At 50.8% G+C, this 20,427-nt stretch overlaps 1 protein-coding gene across 1 annotated transcript; it reads left to right on the top strand.

Moving 5' to 3' along the window:
• The first annotated feature begins 4,482 nt into the window (after positions 1-4,482).
• On the top strand, positions 4,483-19,023 carry AIRE (autoimmune regulator). Its single transcript, XM_007480374.3, has 15 exons — positions 4,483-4,647; positions 4,996-5,170; positions 5,334-5,456; positions 5,644-5,715; positions 8,733-8,846; positions 9,078-9,211; positions 9,788-9,881; positions 10,085-10,155; positions 12,193-12,308; positions 13,730-13,820; positions 14,021-14,206; positions 15,788-15,912; positions 16,857-16,953; positions 17,691-17,759; positions 18,746-19,023. The coding sequence occupies exons 1-15, from the start codon at positions 4,498-4,500 to the stop codon at positions 18,824-18,826; spliced, it is 1,698 nt and encodes a 565-aa protein (XP_007480436.2). The 5' UTR covers positions 4,483-4,497; the 3' UTR covers positions 18,827-19,023.
• Positions 19,024-20,427: the final 1,404 nt, after the last annotated feature.

Here is a 20,427-nt window from a genome sequence, read left to right as displayed (position 1 = left end):
GACTGAACTCAATCAGAGCATCCGTGCTTGGTCACTGAGGAGGTGGGACTCGGTTTCTACAGCAGCCTTGATAAACAGTTAAAAAAAAAAAAGAAAAAACCCAACAAACGCTCCAGCTCTGTGGAAAGTCCATAAATTCTGCTGGTGGCCCCAAACCGTAGGAGGCCTGGCCCTCTCTGTCCTGTGGGCAGATGGGTTACCCCCTCTCTACTAGCTGAGTTTGCTGAATCAGAGCCTTCATTAAGCGAACTTAATCAAGCGTTCCTGATTTCAGAAGCCGAGCTGTATATTTAAATAAAAAATGTGAACTCTAGCCCTGCTGTCTGGCCTCCTCCCTTTGTTGATGTCCCATTAGTGTTAATTAACCCAAAGCTAGATGAAACAGAGAAGATATCGGCAACATGAGAACCAGAAACAGAGCCACAAAAGTCCCATCTCAGGGGAGTCCAGGGCAAACAGTGGAGTGTCGGGCCACATGTCCCAGCCACCAGAGACTGCGCTCATGCCTCCTGACCAGGGAGGGGCAGTAGGGGCAGCCAGACCAGCCCCCTCGGGCAGAGAGGGCATCGCTCTGAGCGACTATGGGGAACAAGGCAGCAGCTCCTCCACTGGATGGTTTTATTTCTTGTCTTCATTTTTTTTCTCTGCAATCCTAGAAGGCAGTTATTGGGGAGAAGGAAGATCCAGCTAAGCTGCCCATGTCCACAGGAGAGCGAAGTTAGAGTTCCAAGGTTAGCCAGATTCCAGGAACCTGAGCGGTCAGGAACAGACGTGGGACGGGGAATGTGCGGGTCAGAAGGACAGGGAGAGAGAACATGAAGAATTCCTCTCCAGAAGTAGCTGGGTGGCTCAGCGAATAGGGAGCCAGGGCTGGAGACAGGAGGTCCTGGGTTCTAATCTAACCTCAGACTTCCTAGCTTGGTGATCCTCCAGGCAAGTCACTTATCCCTGGTCAATTACCACTCTCCTGCCTTGGAACTGATATTTGTATTGATTCTGGTAAAGGTTAAAAGAAAAAAAGAATTCCTGTCCTTTCTACAGGACCACAGAGATCTTTCCTACACAAGGAAGGCTCATGGACAACAGTGTCTCTCTAGTCCCACTACAACCCCCAGGACAGAAGTCTTCTAGAAAGGAGAAAAAGCAAGGCAGCTAGGTTGCTCAGTGGTTAGAGTATCCAGCCTGGAGTTAGGAAGACCTGAGTTAGAATCTGGCTTCATATACTTCCTAGCTGTATGACCCTGGGCCAGTCACTTCATCCTGTTTGCCTCAGTTTCCTCATCTGTAAGATGAGCTGGAGAAGGGAATGGCAAGCCAGTATCTTTGCCAAGAAAACCCCAAATGGGGTCAGAAAGAGTTGGACATGACTGGAAAATGACTGAACGATAACAAAGCCAGAGATAGTCTCAAGTGATTCTGGGATGGAGGGAAGTCTGAGGATACAGTAAGATCTTGAGATATTCAGGCCATCACAGTCACTGAATCTCAGAGGGAGAAGAAACCTCAGAATCCTCCTAGTCCAACCCACGCCTGACAGAGAATCTCTGCAGTGTCCCTAACAATCAGCCATCCAGACTGTGCTTGTGGATGTCCAGTGAGAGGGAATTCACTAGCCCATTAGTTGTTTTTGTTTTTTTTCCCTAAAAAGCACTTTTATTTCAGTCTATGCATTGGAGAAAGACTGTCTAATCCATGTGGACTAGACTAGTTCTTCCTATAATAGGAAGAAAATGAGCATTTATTAAGCACCTACTATGTGGCCAGCATGATATAAAGCATTTTACAATTATTGGCTCATTTGATCCTCACAACAACCCTCTAAAGTAAGAACTATTATTATTTCCATTTTACAGATCAGGAAACTGAAGCAGAGGTTAAGTGACTTGCCTAGGGTCACATAGCTAGGAAGTATCTGAAGCCAAATCTTACTGTCTCCAGACCCAGTACTTGGTTTAAGAGAGATGTTGAGAAGGGTAGCTAAGGTGGCTCAATGGATAGAAAGCCAGGGCCAGAGATGGGAGGTCCCAGGTTCAAATCTAACCTCAGACATTTCCTGGCTGTGTGACCCTGGACAAGTCACTTAACCCCCCTTGCCTAGCCTTTACCGCTCTTCTGCCTTGGAACCATTACACAGTATTGATTCTAAGATGGAAGATAATTTATTAAAAAAGAAAAAGGCATTAAGAAACTGGACGTGTCCAGAAGAGGTGGCGAGCCTCCATGGTCAAGGGTCTTGGGTCTGTCTCCTGGGGAAAGGCTGGAGGAACTCAGTGTGTTTATCCTGGAGAAGAGGAGACTCCTGGGAGACCGCAGAGCTGTCTTCAAGAATTCAAAGGGTCCTTATTGTAGGAGGGGAGTCAGACTGGTTCTGTTGGGCCCAGAAGGCAGAACCAGAAGCAAAGGCGGGAGGAGGAGTTTTAAAAACTCCAACGGGTCAGCTCTGGGGGAAAGCTTCGGATCAGTGAGCTGTCCCATTGTGGGAAGGGCCTTCCTCTCCGGTCAGGAGGCTTCCCCACACCCGAGGTCTGCAAATTGAGGCTGGATGGATGCCCACCTGCCAGAGGCTCTGTGGAAGGGGCCCGGCTGGACTGAATTAGAGAAGGAGGTGCTCGAGATCCCTGAAGTTCTGGGGGTCCTCAAGGGAGCCCCTTGGGCTGGTTAGGGCTCACACCCCGGGTCCATCTTCCTCTTAAGCAGCAGCTTCTGGTCCTCTCCCCGTCAGTCACTGACACAGACACAGACACAGCCATGAAACTGTCCGGCTGAGCAGGGCCTTGCGGGTGTCCATCCCCGGGTGCTGGCCTTGCCGAGTTGGGCCCAGGCAGAGAGATCTCAGAAGGGGAGCCCACATGCCCTGCTCTGCTTAGGTTCTCCCCAGACTGACCTGGGCCCCCTCCAGGGCCCCCCCAGGCCAGGCCCACAGGCTCCCCAGGATGCTTGTGACTAATGCTGACCAAGCAATTCTCGTGTTGCCTGGAAGTGTCGCTCAGGGCCCCGAAGCCTGCCTCGGGAAAGTCCCCCAGGTTCTCCACGCCTCAGCCACTCCTCTCGGGTCACAGGTTCCCCTGGGGGTCCTCATGAGTTCCTCTGGCGGGGGCATTTCTGCTCTCGCCATGGATGGCCTGGCTATAATACCATCGGAAGCAGGCCTGAGAAAGGGGGCCGCTCAGGGGCCCTCTGGGTCGTCCTGCCCCTCTTTCCCAGGATCCCGGCTGCATTCGCCCGAGAAAGAAGGCGAGCGGCCTGCGGGGAGTCAAAGAGCCCCAGAGACAAGTCCTGGCACCGAGGCGGAATCAGGTAGAGGCAGAGACAGACCAGGAGACCCTCACAAAGCATCCCGGAGTCCAGCGGGGGACAGAGTGGGGGAAGGGCGTTTGAAATGGCACGAGCTTGGGTAGGGGTAGCCGGGGCCCTGTTGCTTCCAAGCAAAGTGATGCGAATATCCTCTTTCTTGGTCTCTGTCTCTCTGTCTCTGTATTTCTCTTTCTATCCCTGTTTTTCTCTCCCTCACACTCTCTCTGTATTTCTCTCGCTAGCTCCGTCTCTGTTATTTTTCTCTCTCTCTGCCTTTCTGTCTCCTTGTCTGACTCTGTGTCTCTGGTTCTAGCTGTCTCTGTCTCTCTCTCTGTGTTTCTGTCTGTCTGTCTATCTCTCCCTCTGACTGACTAGATAAGCCTTTATCTCTGTCTGTCTGTTTCTGTCTGTCTCCACCTCGCTCTCACTCTGATTGACTCAGGAAACCTTTGTCTCTTTCTCTCTCTGTCTCCCTGTCTGTCTCTCCTTCCCTCCCTCTGATTAACGGAAGTCTGTCTCTGTCTCTCTCTCTGTCTCTCTCTGTCTCTCTCTCTCTGTCTCTGTCTCTGTCTCTCTCTGTCTCTGTCTCTGTTTCTCTCTCTCTGTCTCTGTTTCTCTCTCTCCCTGTCTCTCTCTGTCTCTCTCTCCCTCTCTCCCTCTCCTCCCCTCTCCCTCTCCTCCCCTCTCCCTCTCCTCCCTTCTCCATCTCTCTCTCTCTCTCTGTGTCTCTCTGTCTCTGTCTCTGTCTCTGTCTCTCTCTGTCTCTGTCTCTGTCTCTCTGTCTCTCTCTCCCTCTCCTCCCCTCTCCATCTCTCTCTGTCTCTGTCTCTGTCTCTGTCCCTGTCTCTCTGTTTCTCTCTCTCTGTCTCTGTCTCTCTCTCTGTCTCTGTCTCTGTTTCTCTCTCTCTCTGTCTCTGTTTCTCTCTCTCTCTCTCCCTCTCCTCCCCTCTCCATCTCTTTCTCTCTCTGTGTCTCTCTGTCTCTGTCTCTGTCTCTCTCTCTGTCTCTGTCTCTGTTTCTCTCTCTCTCTCTCTCTGTCTCTGTCTCTGTCTCTCTGTTTCTCTCTCTCTCTGTCTCTGTCTCCCTCTCTCTGTCTCTCTCTGTCTCTCTCTGTCTCTCTGTCTCTCTCTGTCTCTCTGCCTGACCAGAGAAGCCGCTGAGGTCAGCTAGCTCCCCATGCTCCCTGGCCCTGCCTCTCACAGGATGTCCAGCTCAGACCGACCCTCGGGGGAGACGGATGTCCGGCAGCTCCTGAAACTCTACCGCACTGAGATCTCTATGGCAGTGGATGACACGTTCCCGCTGCTCCATGGCCTGGCTGATCATGATGTCATCCCGGAAGACAAGTTCAAGGTAGGAGGAGGAGGAGGAGGAGGAAGGCTTCCTCCCAGAAGCAGCGGGCATCTCCCACCTCTTCGTGCCTGGCGCTGGATGAAGCCCCCTGCAGGGCTGCTCCTCCGCCCTCCCATCCCCGACTGGGCAGGAGCCTTGATCTCGGCGCACTCCAGGCCTTTGAGGTTCGGGCTGGAAGTCGGGATCCCCAACCTTCTACGGACTGCTGTGTGTCCTGGGAGCGCTTCCTTCCTGTCTCTGGTCCCAGTGGCCCCGGCTGGGCTCCCGGCCTCCAGTCACGGGGGGCTCCCCGATTTCAGGACGGAGCAGAGCTGCCCAGACCTTCCCACGCCCTGTGCTTCCTCTTAGGAGACTCAGAGTCTGAGAGAAAAGGACGGCTGCCACAAGGCGCTCCATGCCCTGCTCAGCTGGCTCCTGGGGAGGGACTCGGCCTCCATTCGCGGCTTCTGGACGGTGCTGTTCAAGGACTACAACCTGGAGAGATACGGGAGGTTACAAGCCATCCGGAGCAGCTTCCCCAAAGGTGAGGGAGGCTGGCCTGGGGCCTCGCTGCCGGCTTGGAGCCCTGAGCCCGGCCGCCCCCTCCACCTCCTCGACCAGGCCGGAGGAGATCCCAATACCCGCTCCGGAGCCCCCAGGGCCCTCCCCAGGGCGCCCTGCCCGGCCCAGCTCACCGTGTCTTGCAGATGTGGACCTCAGCCGAAGCCACAAAGGGAGGAGAGTGGCAGCCAGCGCCCCCAGGCTCCAGGGGAAGAGGAAGGAGTGCCCTCAACCGGCCCCCCAGGCTCTGAGATGCGCCTCCAGCCCAGGTGGGTGCCGCAAAGAGGCCTGCAACTGGCCTGGCGGTCCCATGGCCCCTTGGGACCACCCGCGCCGAGCACACACACACCCTGCCTTAGCGGCTCTGCCTAGCTCTCAGGCCCCCCGTCCCTCCCCTCGAAGGACGTCGGGCCCAACCTCCATCCAGCAGTTGTTTGCTCTCTTGTAACCATGCAGGACCCCCCCACAAGGTGAAGCCCCCCAAGAAGCCAGAGAACCCAGAGCCCCCACGCTTCCCTCTGGGAAACGGTGAGTAAAATCTCTTTGAGGTGTCGGATACTGTAGGGTACCCCGACTCCCCCACCGACTGCCATAGCCAAGTCAGCGCCTAACCCACAGCAGGCCCATCCTCCTTCAGGGGCTGGGGTACACCGAGCTGGCACCCCACAAAGGCCTGCCTGCCCTACAATGGAAGAGAGCAAGGGCTCTTGAGACTGCTCTGCCCAGGGTCTCTTTTTTCCTTTAAACCCTCACCTTCTGTCTTGGAGTCAATACTGTGTATTGGCTCCAAGACAGAAGAGTGGTAAGGGCTGGGCCATGGGGGTCAAGTGACTTGCCCAGGGTCACACAGCTGGGAAGTGTCTGAGGCCAGATTTGAACCTAGGACTTCCCATCTCTAGGCCTGGCTCTCCATCTACTGAGCCATCCAGCTGCCCCCTGCCCATGGTCTCTGTTTGCATTTCACACTCCTTCACCCAAATCACCAACATTTCCATTTCGGCTTCAGATTTGCCATGCTTGCCATCAGGCCCATTTCACAAAGCCCTGAGGTTCCGACTGAGGTTCCGAGTGTCTGTGATGTCCACAGTCATCCAGCGAATAAGTATTAGGATCCAAGCTCAGAGATTGGGCGGGGAGGGGGGAGACGAACAGGAGACGACAGGAAGGGCCGACGGCAGCTAATTCACTCTCCATGGCAGGACGTCACGGGCAGCAGCCAGGAGAATCATCCTCTTCCCAAACTCTCCTCCTTGTTAGTCACTGAACAGGCACTAGTTTGGCGAGAACTGCCTGCCCACATGGAGATGAGCACCACCGAAGTCCTGGGTCCCGGGGAGAGCAGTCCTGGGCCCGTCCTGGGTGACCTGCCTGATGTCCGTCCCCCTTGTCAAAGGCGTGGAAGCTGGACTAAAGGCTAGCCTGTGGCGAGGCACGACGTCTCCAGGGCATCCAGTCTAGAATGTCCAATATTCAGTTTGTCAGTCGATGAGCGTGTATTAGGTGTAAACAGACTGGCGATGCTCTGGAGAGAGACAGAGAGAAAGAGACAGAGACAGAGAGAGGGACAGACAGACAGACAGAGACAGAGTCAGAGAGAGACAGAGAGACAGAGACAGTCAGAGAGAAAGAGACAGAGACAGAGACAAAGACAGAGACAGAGAGAAAGAGACAGAGACAGAGAGAGGGACAGACAGACAGACAGAGACAGAGTCAGAGAGAGACAGAGAGACAGAGACAGTCAGAGAGAAAGAGACAGAGACAGAGACAAAGACAGAGACAGAGAGAAAGAGACAGAGACAGAGAGAGGGACAGACAGACAGACAGAGACAGAGTCAGAGAGAGACAGAGACAGAGAGAAAGAGACAGAGACAGAGAGAAAGAGAAAGAAACAAAGACAGAGAGAAAGAGACAGAGAGAGGGAGAGACAGACAGACAGACAGAAAGAGACAGAGTCAGAGAGAGACAAAGAGAAAGAGACAAATACAGAGAAACAGAGAGACAGAAAGAGACAGAGTCAGAGACAGAGAAACAGAGAGAAAGAGAAAGAGACAAAGAGACAGAAACAGAGAGAGAAATAGAGAGAAAGAGAAAGACAGAGAGAAAGAGACAGAGACAGAGAGAGAAAGAGAGAGAAAGAGACAGAGAGAGACAGAGATAGAGAGAAAGACAGAGACAGAGGCAGAGAAAGAGAAAGAGACAGAGAGAGAGAAAAAGACAGAGACAGAAAGAGAAAGAGAGAGGGAGAGACAGAGACAGAGACAGACAGAGAAAGAGAGAGAAAGAGACAGAGAGACAGAGATAGAGAGAAAGACAGAGACAGAAAGAGACAGACAGACAGAGAGAGACAGAGACAGAGACAGAGACAGAGAGAAAGAGAACAGGTAACAGGATAAAACAGTTTCAGTTGGATGATGACGTCGCCAGCCAAGTTACAAAGATCTGAGAAGTGAAAGAAGAGGGAGTAGGTGTGGACGGCTTTTTTCACATCTGAGTGAGAAAGCGAGGGGGGAGAGGGGATGGCGGTTGGCAGAGATGATGGGGTCTCTGAGGGGTGTTGAGGGAGACATGTGTACATGTGTAGGCAGCAGCAAAGAAGTCAATAGACAAGGAAAGGCTGAAGAGAAGAAAACGGTGGCGATTGAGGCGGCGATCTGCTAGAAAAGATAGGAAGAAATGGAATGAAGGCTACATGAGGAAAGGCTGGCCTTAGTGAAGAGATATCCGTCTCTTTATAAGAACCTGTATAAAGGAGGGGGAAGAGGATGATGCCGAGGGGTTATGAGAGGAGGAAGAAGAGGGGAGAAGGAGAAGCTCTCAATGAATGGTCTCCATTTTTTTTAAGTGTGAGGTGAAGGTGTTCAGCTGATAGGGAATGTTTAGAAAAGCTACTGTGGTGAGCAGGATGGTGAATCAATTAAAGTATAAAAGGAAGGGGGCGGCTGGTTGGCACAGTGGATTGAGAGCCCGGCCTAGAGACAGGAGGTCCTGGGTTCCAATTTGGCCTCAGACACTTCCCAGCTGTGTGACCCTGGACAAGTCACTTCACTCCCATTGCCTAGCCCTTACCACTCTTCTGCCTTGGAGCCAAGACACGACATTGACTCTAAGACAGAAGGTAGAAGTATAAAAGGATTGCCTTGCTGCAGTGAGAGCCCAGTTGAGATTCTATGAAATAAATTTGTTATGGATGGTTCTGTGGTTTTCTCTTCTGGCTCCATTTACTAATTCGTGAGTTGGGGTGCAGGCATCAAAAGCTGGGAGTGATCCCAGACTGAAGCTGGCAGAACAAGGGACTTGATAAAAGGGGACAAGAGAGAGACTAACTGTTTCATCGAGGGGTCCAGATGGGGAAGGGAGGACAATGTAGCCAGAACAAGGGTTTTGGCCTGGGAAAGAACTGAGGGATGGAGAGATTGGAGGTTGCAGTGAGGACGAAGATGTATGATAGAAATGGGGGGAGGTTGTACATAGAAAATGGACAAATCAGTGTGTGCTTTGGTGCTTGAGTGGATTGACAACCATCTTCTTATCTCTTGTCCCCATAGGAATTCGGAGCATGTCTGCATCGGTCCAGAGGTCTGTGGCTGTGGCTTCCAGCGAGCTCCCAGGCACCTGTGGGGCAGTGGAGGGCGTCCTTATTAAACAGGTGTTTGAGTCAGGTAGATGATGTTGGGGGGCAGCTGAAGCAGGAGGGATGAGAGATTCTCAGGCCAAATTGTTACTTTGGCCACCGTAGGGAAAGGGCCTGAGTCTGAGCTGAGGAGATGGCCCAGCCACTCCATCACCGACATGAGGCCAAGAGAGCTGACACGGGGACTGAGGGCTCCAGGAGGGGGGCTCCGTGGCTCCCACACTACCCCTCATCTGACCCCAGTTGCCCCACTTTCCAGGTGGCTCCAAGAAATGTATCCAAGTTGGTGGAGAGTTTTATACACCAGGCAAGTTTGAGGATCCCAGTGGAAAGAACAAAACAAGAAGCCCCAAACCACCAGCAAGAACCAAAGCTACCCAAGCACCCCACCATGTAAGGCCTGCAGGGAGGTAGGATTTACAGCCCCTGTCTGAGAATGCAAAGTCCTGTTCCCTAAAGTAGGCATCTAAGGCTTCCTCTCCCCTGAACTACCCAACCCTGTTCAACAGCGGCCTCAACCCAACAGAGAACCAACAAAAGCTGCTGATCAGGAGCTGAGAAGCCTCAAAGGCAGTGCCAGAGCTCAAGTGGTCCCCTGGATCATCTCATCTGAGCTGCTGGTGGCCCCTTTCTGACTCCCAGTTCTCCTGGGCAAGCCCAGCCAGGCACCATCCCTGATCACCCTGCCAGAGACAATGGAATGATGGGTAGACAGTGGGTAGACAGGACCCCCATAGAATCTCCTCATCTATACATGGGTTTGGGAGCCAGAAGAACTGCTTCTGAAATCTCCAAAGGCACTTTGGGTGCCCCTCCAGCTTCTCTGTAGCTCAGTCACATCTGCAGAATGGGGACATAGCTCATCTTCATGGAACTGCTGTGGAAACTCCTCTTGAAGGAGCTTTGCCCACTGTGGAGGGCAATGGCTTGGAGGCAGAGCAAGAGTGCCCTCTTGTTTTCCAACCACAGGGCAGCAGAGCAGAGATGCAGCTGAGCCAACATGGCAGTGTGCCTGCCACACCAGCCCAGCCCCCTGAGCTGCACCTCCACCAGGTAAATATAGGCTAACTCCTCCTCCCCTACCCCCTTCACCCCACTTACCCTCCCTTCTCTGTTCCCTCTCCTTCCCCTCCTCCCCTCCCCTGCTCCTCTCACCAGGCAGCCCAGGCCCAGGCATTTAGAGATTCTAATCTGCTCTGATTGAGGTACAAGTTGCAGAGAGGAGCATGACTTATCCAAGGTTACCCCAACACATGACCACTCCAGGACTGGATTCCATGTCCAGGGCTCTCATCACTCCATTGTCCATCTTCTCCAGCAAGATTGTTTTGACCCAGGCCCCAGAGAAGCCCAGCCCAAGAATCCTAGGGAGACCTTACTGGGGAGTCCAGATGTCCTTCCTGAATGATGCTAGACAGAAAACTAGAGCTGCACCTGCCCTTTCCAGAGCAGTCCAGGGGGCAACAGCAAACTGGCCTCTTCCTGGCATGCTTAGCTGCCAGGTGATTTAGCTGCATGAACAGATTTCCCTTTGAAAGACCCAGAATCACAAGGCCCAAAGGACCTCAGGACTAGTCAGGACAAGTATTCCTTCTATAGTGGAGCTAAGGAATGGACAGCTGGCTTCTGCTTGGAGACCATGGCAGGGCTGGGAGAGCCATAGATGCAGGATTCCATACTTGGGGCCCCTCCTGAAGAAGCTTGTGCCTCTAGAGAGTTCTAGGTAGCTAACTCCTGGTAAATGGAGTCATTCATGACCCATCCTGCCACCACAGAGCACCATTTCCATAATGCTTGGGACCTGTGCCCTCCTAATGCCTCTACCGGTATCCTTGCCAAGTCCAATATCCAAGAGAGCTACATTTTAATTTGGATAGATGTGGCCATTTTCAAGATCTGAAGGGCTGTCCTAGGAAGGAGGAATCAGCCTTGTTCCACATGGCCCCCCAGGACAGAACAAGGGGTGAGGAAGAGGAAGAACTACAAATTAGATGGCAGAGAAGACTTTCTAACAATTCAAACTATCTCCATGTAGCATGGGCTGCCTCAGAAGGGAGCTCCTCCTCCAAGTGGAGGCTGAGTGACCCCTTTCTAAGGATACAGTAGAGAAGACAGTCTCTGAGGGGATGAGAGTCACAACATGATTATATTAGCAGCTCCCTGGACGTTGGGAAGACCCTCAAGGCAGCCAAAGCCAGCTGAGGGAATGGGCTCTGTTAAATTTTATTTGTGGTTGGACTCTGAATATTTATATAGATGGTCACCAGGGATTTAATTTCTAAATCCCAAAATGAATTATTAAAGTAAATGGAATTTATGGTACTTTATTTACAATAGAGGGAAGATATTAAGGAAGAGAGAAAAGGGGAGAGAGAGGGGGGAGAGAGAGAGAGAGAGAGAGAGAGAGAGAGAGAGAGAGAGAGAGAGAGAGAGAGAGAGAGAAAGAGAGAGAGAGAGAGAGAGAGAGAGAGAGAGAGAGAGAGAGAAAGGGAGAGAGTGCTCTGGCTTCCTCTGATACTAGTTAGAATTTCTAAGCCCCAGCCAGGGGAAGAGAGTCTCAAGACCATGGGCCTTTCTCAGAGGTTTAGACCTCCGAGAAAGGCAGGGTCACCAAGTCAGCCTTTCATTCACCAACAGTGACCATCAAAAATAGAAAAGCAGTCTGAAGTCTCCTGCATGAGTTCCTCCAGGGATCCAGTTACTCCAATCCAACTCCGAGTCAGAGAATCCTCCATCCAACCCAAATCTCGAATCGAGTATCTCTTCTTCTGGCCTCTGGTCCTCTTTTTAAAGATCTTTTTCCCTTGTGTCACCTCCTCTAAATTTCACATCCACCAATCACAGCAGAGACTTTTCTCCAGGACTGCCCACTCTTTAGTTCATGCCTTCTTTGGTTAGATTATATCTTTTGGATTACTTAACACCTTTTTTGGCTAGTTCACCTCTTGTAGTTACTTAACACCTTTTTGTAGTTAAAATGGGTAGATCTACTTAAAATACTGAGTTATCACCTTTTGGGGGATTAAAATCTAAAAATAGATTGGATTACAATTCAATCTTCCCAATAAAGGAAAAGCTAAACACCTTCATTGTTACAATCAGGGGATTACAATTTAATCTTCACAATAAAGGAAGAGCTAAGTATCTTCATTGTTACAATCAGGAGAGAGCCAAATCCAATCTTCACAGCTCCCAGGATAGAAGAGATGAGGCTGAAGAACCTGTTCACTGGGTGGGTGACCTCATAAACGGTAGTTGTTGCCTGTCATGTTTCAATGAACCCATCAGTTTGGGGTCTCTGGCTCAAATCTGCTTAAGGAGGAAGTGTACCAGAGCGGCCCTAAGACTGGCATTTTGATTCCCTCCGGCTTTAGAGGAATGACGATGAGTGTGCCGTATGTAGGGATGGTGGTGAGTTGATCTGCTGTGACGGTTGTCCCCGGGCCTTCCACCTGGCCTGCCTAGAACCACCATTGACTGATATTCCCAGGTAAGAGGCCAGGGAAGACAATGTGACCATAGAGCAGCCTGGGAGGTCCCTGACTCTGCTGAGCAGTTCAGTCCAAGGCTCCCATGCTTGGAAGTCTTGTCAACCTTGGATATCCCTTTGTATGAGTCCTCTTCAAACTGAGGAGGAAAATTAAGGGGGCAGGGTATGATTTGCCCAATTAACCATGGTCCTAGCCATTGTTCAGCATGGCAGATGGGGGTATTGGGGGCATCCTATAGTGCATTATCATCACAAGCCACTCTCTAGTCTACCTCCCAACCAGAGGAGGGGAGGTTTAGCTAGACTGTGGAAGTGGGGAAAAGAAAGAGTAAGTGGGTAAGTGGATGACAAGCTCAAGAGGGACCAATATTTAATATTGCTGAATAGAGAGCTGTTTAGTTTAAAGTAACTAGAGGTCTTTTTTTAAACCCTCATCTTCTGTCACAAGCTGGGGGTCCCAGAGAGGGACCGAGGGGGCAGGATAGTGTGAAGGAGAGAGACACTCACACTGGCAGGCTACTAGCAATCTAGATTTATTCCACCATGTTCCTCTATCAACAGGCTACTGCTTCCTCCTAAGCTAGAAGCAGACCCTACTTTATCTCTTTTTTCTATGGGAATGGAACTTAGCTCATTAGAGGAATCAAACAGTCAACAAACAGTTTTGACTAGAGCCTGGCCTCTGGAGCCAAGGAGGAGATTTCTCTCTGCCTTCACATCTTTATATTTAAGGTTACTCTTTGTTGAAGCTGTGTTCTTTCCATGACCCTTTTACAGGAGAAGAGGGGAAAGCATTTGGGGGGGGTTAACCCTTTGGTCCCCACAGTCCCCCACAATCTTCCATCCTAGAATCCAAGGCAGGAGAGCAGTAAGGGCTAAGTCATACAGTTAGGAAGTATCTGCGGTCAAATTTGAACCCAGGACCTCCCATCTCTAGGCTTGGTTCTCTATCCACTGAGCCACCCAGCTACACAGACAATGAGTTCTTAAGCTGCATCCAGGACCAGAGGGCTAAGTGCTTTGATGGCCTCTGCTCTGGTCAGACTCCTTCTGGAGCCCTGTGGTCAGTTCTGGGCAGTACAGGCTGGCTATAAGGAACAACTCCCTAATCATGAGACTCATCCAGAAGAGAAAAGGACTGCCTTGGGAAACGGTGGGCTCTCCCTCTTTGGAGCCCCAAGCAGAGGTCACTTGTTATTTGTTAAGGTGGGGGTTCCTTTTAGTTAAGGGTCGGATTAGATGCCTCGGGGGGCCCCTGCCAGCCCTGAGACGCTATAATTCTGGGACCAAAATAAAGTCATTTCTAGACTTCCTAAAATAATTTGTTTGGAAGGAAGGGGCGCTCAGAAGCACTGGTGAAAGAGCTCTCCCTTTCTCCCCTTCTCTGCCCTCCTCTGCCTGCTGGGAGACACTGTTTCCAGCGGGATGTGGCGGTGTGGATGCTGCATAGTTGGAAAGGTGCACCAGGATGGGCATCACGGAGAGGAAAGAGACCCCCACTCAGAGACTGCGGTATGTACCTGAACTGAGGCCCCTTGGATCTGGGGTTACCTTGGCCATGGTCCCCATCATCTCTCCCAGAAGGGGCAGGACCCAAAAGTCTGTGGGGTAGGGAGAAGGTCAGCCTCAGGGTCAGTCTTCCCTTCCATTGACATCGTCCAAAAGCAGTCATTTAACACTCAGGGCTGGTCATTCCTGTTCTGTCTGGGCAGGCTCTCCTTGGGCTGAGGCCAGCCAGAACACAGGAGAAGAACCCCATCGAGGAGCCCAGCCCAGGCCTGGTGGCTACTTTTGCCTTCAAACAGCCTCTTCCCATTGCTCCTTCTCCATCTCTGATGCCGGCAATTCCTCTGGCTACCTGCCAGCCCCTGCAGAACCCAGGGTCTGAGAGACAGCAGGTGAGTGAGATGCCGCAGGGTCATGGGCCTTTTCTAACCCGCAGGTCTGCCTCCTCGCTCTTTGGGCCTGATTCCAGGAGTCTAGGCCCTTCGACTCTTTCCTCCTTACAATTGCATTCAGACAGGTAATTTGACAGGGCAGGTGCTGATCAGGAAGTTACTAAGGACCAAAGCAACTGACAGGTATCCAGAGCATCCCTTAGAGGGGAGCAGCCCAGGCCTTTTAGACTCAGGTCCAACTGATGCAAAATGTCATGAGGTCGCAGCCACCAAAGGCAAGTTCAAACTGGGGCCACACTGAGAGGCATGGGGTCCTGGGCTGGGGAAGTGAGCTCTGTCCTCTGCCTTAGTCAGACCACAGGGAGAGGACTGTGGGCAGTTCTGGGTACCACAGTTTAAGAAGAGTGTTCTCAGCCTGAGAGTGTCCAGAGGGAGGCAGCCAGACTGAGGAGAGAGCTAGAAGTCTGGCCCAGTGCACTGAGCGTGTTTAGACTGGAGGAGAAAAGACTAGCTTGGGCAAGGAAGGATGGGAAAGATGGCAAATGGGACCTGAGAACATGGTCCTCAAATGGTGGATGAGCTGCCACCTGGAAAAGGGATTAAACTGGTTTTCTTTGGCCCTAAAGGAGCCATGGTGGATGCCAGAAAAGACCATTGAAAGCTTGATTGAGGGAAGAACTTGCTATCAATGAGAGTCAATCCACCCACCAGATCCAGAGAGACCTCAACTGCCTCTGGAGGTGGCGGGTTGTCCCTCAGGGAGATAGATCTATAAGCCAAAGACTTACACTTTCTTTGGCCTGGGAGGCCCTTTGACTACAACTAAAGTTATGATTCGGGATGAGAAGATAGTAAAGCTTGTGGCATGTATAAAGGTGGCACAGTAGATAGAGTCAGGAAGCCCAGAGTTCAAATCAAGCCTCAGACACTTACTAGCTTGTGTGATCTTGGACAAGTCACTTAACTGTTTCCCTCAATTTCCTCAACTGTAAAATGAGCTAGAAAAGAAAATGGCAAACCACTCCATTGTCTTTGGCAAGAAAACTCCAAGGTCAAAACTTGAGTTAGCAACATGGTGCTGAGCTTAATCCAAGAGGAGAAGCTTGTTCCTGAGTTGCAAACTGGTGCAATAGCAAGTAGGAGCTCTCTGATCTCTCCAGAAGTCCCTTTCATTCTGGGGAGCTCTCAGGATGTGGATGGATGAGGCTGCATTTATTCTATCCTCTCTCGGCAGTCTCAGATTGCCCTTCTATGTTTTCACCCCAGAAGTCCTTTTTTTCTGTCTTTTTTTTAGTAAAAACAATGGCCACGTAAGAAAGGGGGCAGCTCCTTACCCATCATCAGGGTCCACTGTGGGGCTGTACCTACAGAACCGCCTAGATGGGGGCCTCTCCATCACCCAAGGCAGTGCTATGGGCTCAAAGGCATAACCGTTCATCCCCAGGTCTCCTTTTCTCTGGCAGGCTCTCTCAGAAAAGGAGGGATGCATTGGTAGTTGGGGGGACATGGGAGGAGGGGATATGCTGTGCTGCCTGGCTTCACATACCCACTCTCCCTTCTGGTGACGGACTCTCTCTGCAGCAGAATCTCTCAGCGGAGGACACGTGTGGGGTCTGCCAAGGAAGCGAGGATTTGCTTCATTGTGCCCAGTGTTCCAGGGTCTTTCATTGGCACTGTTATTTTCCAGCCAACTCTAGCAGAACAGGGTGAGTGAGTTCTGGATAATACCAGGCTGCTGGCCAAAGCAAGCCTGCTGGAATGAAGCCCTCTAGGACTGTAGCCATGTACTTTTCTGTAAACCTTTACTTTTGGTCTGAGGATCAATATTTTGTATTGATTTCAAGCCAGAAGGATGGTAAAGATGAATGGCAATTGGAATTAAGTGATTTACCCAGGGTCATACAGTTAGAAAATGTCAGATTTGAACCCAGAACCTACCTAGGTCTAGACCTGGCTCTCTATCCACCAAGCCTGTGTAGACATATACTTTCAGTACTCCATAGAGGTCCAAGAAAAGATACCCTTGAAACTCCAGGAATTGGTACCTTAAACACACCTTATGACCTATTCAAAGGATACTGAAATGTTGCCTTCAGGGATGCTTTACTTTGGGAGTCAGGCATTATGGGACCTTCACATATTACTGAGAGCTTAAATTAGAAAGAAAGAGATGAAGGAGTAACCTTGGAACTTACAGTCCAGAGGGAAGGCCAGGGGTGGATGGGGAAGATGGGAGACTGGGCTTCCACAGGACACCAAAAATAGGGGAACGTCAAAGCTTCAGAAGACATCAGAATTGTTTGCTTTCCCAAGGGATGGAGGACGGCCAAGAGGGAAGGAGGGAATTTGGAAATCAAAATTTTAAAAAGCATATGCTAAAATGTTTCACTGTAATTGGGAAATACTGAATGAAATACGTTTTAAAACGTTTTAAGATAGACTTTATCTAGACCCAGGGGCCATTACTGACTACAGAAACACCTGGGACAGCCTTTTCAAACCTAGTTCCTTGAGCCTGGTAAACTGAGCCCTTCCCCAGGCGTGGAAACATTCACGTGAGGGGAACCCGAGCCTCTGCTCCCCTTTGTCTGCCTGCGTCTGCCGTTGCAGGTGCCCAGGGCACCCTCTCTGACCTTTCTTCCCATTCTAGGGGGATGGTCAAGTGCAAACCCTGTTCTGAAGTCCCTGTCCTCACTGCTGAAGAGGATGCTCTGAGCTCTGGTGTCTCAGCCCTCGAGTCTGTGAAGGTCAGTGCACCTACAGCCTTTACCAATCCACTGCCCGACACTTGCCTAAATATGCATGCAATCATACCCATCCTACAAGGTCTAGGGAGTCCTCCTTTATGTGGACAGGGGCAATGCTGAGATGCCCACTGTATAGGCTCTCCCAGGAGCCACAGGAGGCCTCAGGCTCTGCTCTGTACATGGCTTTACAGGTGCTGGGAGGTCCAAGAATGGGCCATTCTCTGTATTCGTCAGTCCAGAAGACATTGATTAACGTCTTAATTAATTAACCCTAACTTTTTTTTAACCCTTAGCTCTGTCTTAGAATCAATACTGTGTAAGGGCTAGGCAATGGGGTCAAGTGACTTGCCCAGGGTCACACAGCTAGGAAGTGTCTGAGGTCAAATTTGAACACAGGACCTCCTGTCTCTAAACCTGGTTCTCGATCCACCGAGCCATGCAGCTGCCTGATTAATCTTAACTTAATTAATTTAACTAACCCTAAATTCATGTTGCCAGCCTATAAAGGCTCCCTAATCCACGAGGTTCTCCAGACTATCAAAGGGAGCTCAAGGCAGAGCCCCTTTGGGCCTGTGAGGAAGGATGGAGGGCAGGGTGTGCACTGGTCCCTCATCCTTCAGGATTAGAGGCTAGCAGTACTCAGGAGGATCGGGGAACTGGTAATTTGGGGAAATATCTCACTGTGGCCCCAATTTCCACTCGCAGTGGGGCTGACAATTCACTTTTCTCCAATCCAGATGATTGGAGACTCTTCTGGAAAGGAGACCATTCTGAACAAAGATGAGCTAGACTCGCTTCTGGGAGAGGTAACTGACCTGGGGGATCTTACATGAGCCCCTCCCTCGAGAATTCCATCCCGAGATTGCCCCAAAGCCTGATTCTGCCATCCATCACGTGAGCCTGGAGAAGTGTCTGGGTCATTGCTGAAAATGCTCAATAATCCAGGGCTCAGCACAGATCCCTGAGGCACCCCATTAGAGACCTCCCTCAAGGTCAAAATGGATGGATAAAATAATAATCTGTGAAGCCAGTTCTTCAGCCAGGCACGTGCCTGGGCACTTAGTCAGCCTCCCTATCCCTCATCATCTTTCATGTCAGACTTGGTGACATAAGAGCCTGGGACTCTAGGACCCCAGGGTACCTCTTTGGACTTTTGTCTCTTCATTGATGACATGAGAGGCCTGGACTGAAGGGTCTTTAAGGGTCCTGCCAGTTCTGTTCATCTGGTCTTGGTGTCAAGGAATAGAAACATTTTACTGGCATCTGCAGTGTCCTAGGACCTGGCATGAGAAGTCCCTACATCTAATCAAGTTCCCAGTCAAAGATAATTCTTTTTCAGGGGGGATGGATTGGGGTAGATGGGTGAAGAGAGAGGATCTTAAAGGTTGGTGTCTAGGAAAATGGAGAACAAAGGCCCTAACTCTTAGGATTCTGGACTGAGACTTAGAAAGGACCTTAGAAGCCATGAAGTCCACACACTCTCATATTAGGAGTGAGGAAACCGAGGTTGAGCATTGCTCAATAAGTCGCTGAGAGTCCCACAGCTATTGGGTGTCTGAGGCAGGGCTTGCAGGTGCCCCTATCTCCAAGTTCTGCACTCTGCCCACTAAGCCCTTGCCGCTTTTCAAGTAGAGGGGTGAATGGGACTCCAACCCCTTCTGCCCACTCGAAGGCTGAGGGGGGCAAGCTTTGCTAAGAGGGAGGCAGGTGGGTGGCCTCATCACCTTTTCCTATAGCATGGTGGTCCCCTGCACCCACTGAGAACATGCGGTGGGGCGGCTCTGTGTTCCAGAACTCTTTTGATGGAATCCTGCAGTGGGCACTCCAGAACATATCGCGTCCCCTCTCCGAGACCCAGAGCTTTTTCTCTTAATGCTCTATAAAGATGGAGACCAGCCAGCTCAGGAGGATTGTGGACAGATTGTGGTGACAGACATCTGGAGAAGCCCTGGTCTCCTTTCCACAACCAGAACCATCCGCCTGAAGATTTCTTGAGCATCCTCTGAATGTAGGAGCAATGGCTCCAGTGTCTAAGTATATGATATCAGGGGATAAAATTTACTTACTCAAGATTACTCTTTTCTGTACTTTGTGGGAAGGGTTAGGGCCATGTTGGCAAACCTATGGCACTTGTGCCAGAAGGAGCTGTTCCCTTCCCCCTCTCCACTGTACCTGAGGAAATTTCTCACATCACCTGCCCCTCTACTCTGCAGCCTAATGAGAGCACTTCCTCCCTCTCCTGTCTGGGGTAAAGGAGAGGGCACTCACAGGCAGTGTTTTGCAGGTTGCAGTTGGTCTCTAAAAGGTTCCCCATCACTGGGATAGGGAGTAGAGGAAAGTGGGATAGAGTGAACCAAGGAAGGAGGCCTCACCCTATCCTAGATGAAAATCATGGAGGTGAAGAAAATAAAGACTAAAAATCCACTTTAGAGGCTGTGTGGTATAGGCAAGAGGGGGCTTCCTCTGTTGTCTTCCTCTGATGTTTAACTTCTGTCCATGACCCTAGACAAGTCATCTTTCCTTTGGTGTCTCAGGAATCTCCCTAGGGTTTACCCAGCAAGGTATCAGGTGGAGGGATGCATTGCAAAAACTCATTTAATTCTCAGCCATGGGATAGGGGCGGCTAAAAGGAATTGGTTTGAATACAAGCTTAAATACTCAGGGGCCCACCTCCTCCTTGGTAAGATTAGGTACCTACTAGCTCCAATTCCCATGACTCCAGGGTCTCTTGGCTGCTGGAACTTTGTTGTTCAGTCATTTCAGTTGTGTCCTACTCTTTATGGCCCCATTTGGGGTTTTCTTGGCAGAGATACTAGAGTGATTTGCTATTTCCTTCTCCAGCCAATTTTACAGATGAGGAAAGTGAGGCAAAGGGGGTCAAATGACTTGCCCAGAGTCTTATAACTAGTGTCTAAGGCCAGATTGAATTCATGAAGATGAGCCTTCTTGACTCCAGGCTCTATCACTGAGCATCTAGCTGGTATTTAGAGTCTCATCTAACAGACAGATCAAACAATTTCATCACACCTCTCAAGATAGGGAAATATTCCAATAACAGTGAATTGTGCTTAAGAATGAGAGAACAGGAGACCAGAATCAGGAATTCTTTCCCCAAAAGGTTTTGATGCCTCTGTACCAACAGGAAGGTGTGAGTGGCTCAAAGAGGAGGCAGGCATAGCTTGGCTTCAGGGGAAAGGACCACTTCATGGAGGATAGCATTTTGGGTTTCCAGGAGCCAAATTCACAGTCTTGGTATGGGTCTGGCATCTCCTGTGGCCAGGGTGCACAGCCTCTCCCTGGGCACTGGACTTGGAACACAACAGGCTCCTGGCTTGATCCCTTCCTTGATAATCCCCAGACCTCTCTGTCTCCCTGGGTCCTCCATGGCCAGAAAAATGACTCACTACCACTCTTTCTTGGATTTCCCCAACAGGATTCAGTTGGGTGCTTTCCTAGGTCAGTTTGAAGGGGTTT

This window comes from Monodelphis domestica, chromosome 2 (genome assembly GCF_027887165.1).
Source record: "Monodelphis domestica isolate mMonDom1 chromosome 2, mMonDom1.pri, whole genome shotgun sequence".
In the NCBI taxonomy this organism is placed as follows: Eukaryota; Metazoa; Chordata; class Mammalia; order Didelphimorphia; family Didelphidae; genus Monodelphis; species Monodelphis domestica.
The sequence above is the reverse complement of the archived record's forward strand: the minus strand, read 5'-3'. Positions and strand labels throughout refer to the sequence as shown.

Coding starts and splice junctions, on each gene's coding strand:
- AIRE (XM_007480374.3), top strand. CDS start 4,498: ATGTCCAGCTCAGACCGACCCTCGGGGGAGACGGATGTCCGGCAGCTC. Junction 5,171..5,333: donor CCGGAGCAGCTTCCCCAAAG/GTGAGGGAGGCT, acceptor CGTGTCTTGCAG/ATGTGGACCTCAGCCGAAGC. Junction 15,913..16,856: donor GCCAACTCTAGCAGAACAGG/GTGAGTGAGTTC, acceptor TTCCCATTCTAG/GGGGATGGTCAAGTGCAAAC.